The sequence below is a fragment of the Protobothrops mucrosquamatus genome, unplaced genomic scaffold (genome assembly GCF_001527695.2).
Source record: "Protobothrops mucrosquamatus isolate PMUCROS unplaced genomic scaffold, P.Mucros_1.0 scaffold10953, whole genome shotgun sequence".
Taxonomy (NCBI): Eukaryota; Metazoa; Chordata; class Lepidosauria; order Squamata; family Viperidae; genus Protobothrops; species Protobothrops mucrosquamatus.
In genome coordinates this window covers 15,628-18,636 of record NW_015396737.1, presented here as the reverse complement: position 1 = coordinate 18,636, position 3,009 = coordinate 15,628, and the positions used below count along the sequence as shown (strand labels likewise).

Sequence of the window (3,009 nt, the reverse complement as noted above, 5' to 3'; positions counted from 1 at the left end):
CTAAGGGTGGAGAAGAAATTGCCAGAGCCCAGGCCTTGCCTTGCAGCTGGAAGGCTTTGTCCCAATCTACGGCATCTTTGTTTTCCAGGAGCCTCCTACAGGCATCTTCCTCCCGGTAGAAAGCAGCATGGAGGTTGGCATAATAATCCCTGTTGTCCTTCACCACCTGCAGGAAGTGGCACAGAGACACTCAGGGCACGGGGGATAGAGCAGATGGCAGAGATCATGTAGAGGAGTTGGTGAGGTCAGGCTAACTTGAAAGAGGGATATAAAAAAAACAAGGAAAAGGAAAAGTGCTACAGCACCTCCTAAATCAGTGGGTCTCAACCTTTTTAATGCCGCGACCCCAACTGGTCGTAAGTCGAGGACTAAACCGGTCGTAAGTCGAGGACTACCTAACTGGTCGTAAGTCGAGGACTTTCCCTGCCCGGGAGCGCCGCGCATGCGTGGTTCCGCCCCCTGTGCCGGCCGAGGCATAGCTGGCAAGCAGCAGAGATGGAGCAGGCTGACCACCAGCTGGCCCAGCCCAAGGGAGGTAAGGCACCCGCCGGAAAAGGGGGGAAAAATGGCGGACAAAAAAAATGGCAGACAAAAAAAATGGCGGACAGCCTTGCTTGGCGACCCCCGTGAAATGGTCGATCAACCCCAAATGGGGTCCTGACCCACAGGTTGAGAACCACTGTCCTAAATGGTTTTTGTGCCCTAAATACCTATGTTTCTTTTCTTTTTCCCCCTCCAATTTTTTGATAGGATGCTGTGGGAAAAACCCGTTGTGTTGTAATTTCTTACCTCTTTCCGTGGTCGGGTAAGAACAACTTTAAATTCTGGCCAAGAGTCCACCACGACTTCGTGCTGAGCTGGGTTTCCACGGTTGATGTGCATCACTGCCCCACAGACCTTAAATTAAAAAGAGGACCGGGAAGACCTAGTCTGGAAGAGATTCTGCCGTTCCTGTCATAGCAAAGATTTTCTGTACCAGGAGAAATCAGCAAAGAGAGATTCTCTTGCTTCTGCTGTTGCAGGTGCACTTATATTTTGGACATTATTGGCTTTGCATTTGCAGATGTGACTAAAGGAAAAGTAGACTTGAAATACTGATATAACTGCATGGCTGGTATCAGATGTTATTACGCATTTAGAAAAAAAGCATGCAGTTTTCCCCCAAATTCACAGTAAACGGGGAAACAATCAGCTCTTACTGTATATTCACATTGAGAGAAGAGGAGCACTAAATAGGTGATTACCAGCAGCGTTTCAGGGAGGCCCTTTCGCAACACACTCTCCAGCAGCTGCAGCTTGGAAGAGCAGGTCAGGATCAGCATGGCTGGCCAGGTAGGTCCCGGAAAAATGTCCTTTGGTGAGCAAATCTGAAGGGAGCAAAGAGGCAGAATTGCATCAATTGTTTATGAACCAACTTGCCTGCCTGCTGGAGACCAAGCAAACTTGCTCAAAGGGTGATGCAGACTGTGGACTTTCAGGGGGGAAAAGAACAGACCCCGAGTCACAGAATTAGACAGTATGTGAGCTGGAACGCACCCTGCCCAACCTTCAGTCAGAGTATGTGATATCCTTGAAGATATTTATAGCTTAGCTCCTTTCCTTTAATCATTCTTCATAGGAAATGGTTTCCAGACCCCTCCCCAGCCTAGGAGTTCTCCCTTGATCCTGGTTCTCCTCCTTCTTTTAAAAAGCAATGCCGTGAATCTGTCACGGAACCTCAAGGGCACCTTAGTCAGTGTAGGATATAACAGGACTCTTTTCTCCTATATGCTGGATACATTGGTTCCCTTTTAGGCAGCCCAGTCCTCTATTGGCTTTCTGGGTGCTGCATCCCAATGTTTGCTCTTATCTATCCCGTTACCTGCTTGGTCTCCTAGATCTTTTTCATGATCTCTGCTGTCATGCCAATCTTCCCCAATCCCCTGCCCATGTGTTTCATTTTTCCCACTAGAGATAGGACCTTACATTTGTCACAGATGAATAACCATCTTGTTAGATTTGGCAAGGTTAGATTTAGAGAGAGAGAGAGAATGAGAGGGGGGGGGGAGAGAGAGAGGATATTAAAAAAATATCAACCAATACAAGTTTATATAAAATAAGAAAAAAAGAAAAAGAAATTACAGAGAAAGCTAAAAGTGCAAGAAAGGGAAAAATAAAAGAAGGAAAGGAAAGGAAAGGAAAGGAGGAAGGAAGGAAAGGAGGAAGGAAAGAAGGAAGGAAGGAAGGAAGGAAGGAAGGAAGGAAGGAAGGAAGGAAGAGAAAGAAAGAAAAGAAAAGAAATTAAAGAGAAAGCTAAAAGTGCAAGAAAGGGAAAAATAAAAGAAGGAAAGGAAAGGAGGAAGGAAGGAAGGAAGAAGGAAGGAAAGAAAGAAAGAAAGAAAGAAAGAAAGAAAGAAAGAAAGAAAGAAAGAAAGAAAGAAAAGAAATTAAAGAGAAAGCTAAAAGTGCAAGAAAGGGAAAAATAAAAGAAGGAAAGGAAAGAAAATAAATGGAAAGGAAAGGAAAGGAGGAAGGAAGGAAGAAAGAAAGAAAGAAGGAAGGAAGGAAGGAAGGAAAGAAAGAAAAAACCAACGAAAGAAAGAAAGAAAGAAAGAAAGAAAGAAAGCTTCCAATTAATGCTGTTTCTCTAGTTAATGCAGTTAATTTGGCCATCTCAGCAAATTCCATCAGCTTCACCATCCATTCCTCCATTGTGGGTAAAGTTAAAACCTTTCACCTTTGTGCATATAATAGTCTTGCTGCAGCTGTATATATAAAAAAAGGTTCTATCATTTTTTTTCTAGCTGCTTATCCATCAATTTCAAAAGAAAAGTCTTTGATTTAAATTGCAGATGAGTTTTTAAAATCTTCTGTGTGTAATTGAGTCTAAAATTTTCTGGGTTTTTTACATGACCACCAAACACGATAAAATATCTCGTTTATATTTCCAACCTACGTTTGAACAACCTTTATACAAATTAGCCAATTTTTCTGGTGACCTGTACCAACAAAGTATAAAATTATACATCA

At 43.1% G+C, this 3,009-nt stretch overlaps 1 protein-coding gene across 1 annotated transcript; it reads right to left on the bottom strand.

Annotated features, from left to right (window-relative positions):
* Nucleotides 1–39: 39 nt before the first annotated feature.
* LOC114923757 (glycine N-acyltransferase-like protein 3) lies at nucleotides 40–1,322 on the bottom strand (the record flags this gene model as incomplete). Its single annotated transcript, XM_029287101.1, has 3 exons — nucleotides 1,245–1,322; nucleotides 790–897; nucleotides 40–166 (listed from the first exon to the last, which is right to left on the bottom strand). Coding segments are annotated over exons 1-3 (313 nt in total), but the record flags the coding sequence as incomplete, so codon positions are not given.
* Nucleotides 1,323–3,009: the final 1,687 nt, after the last annotated feature.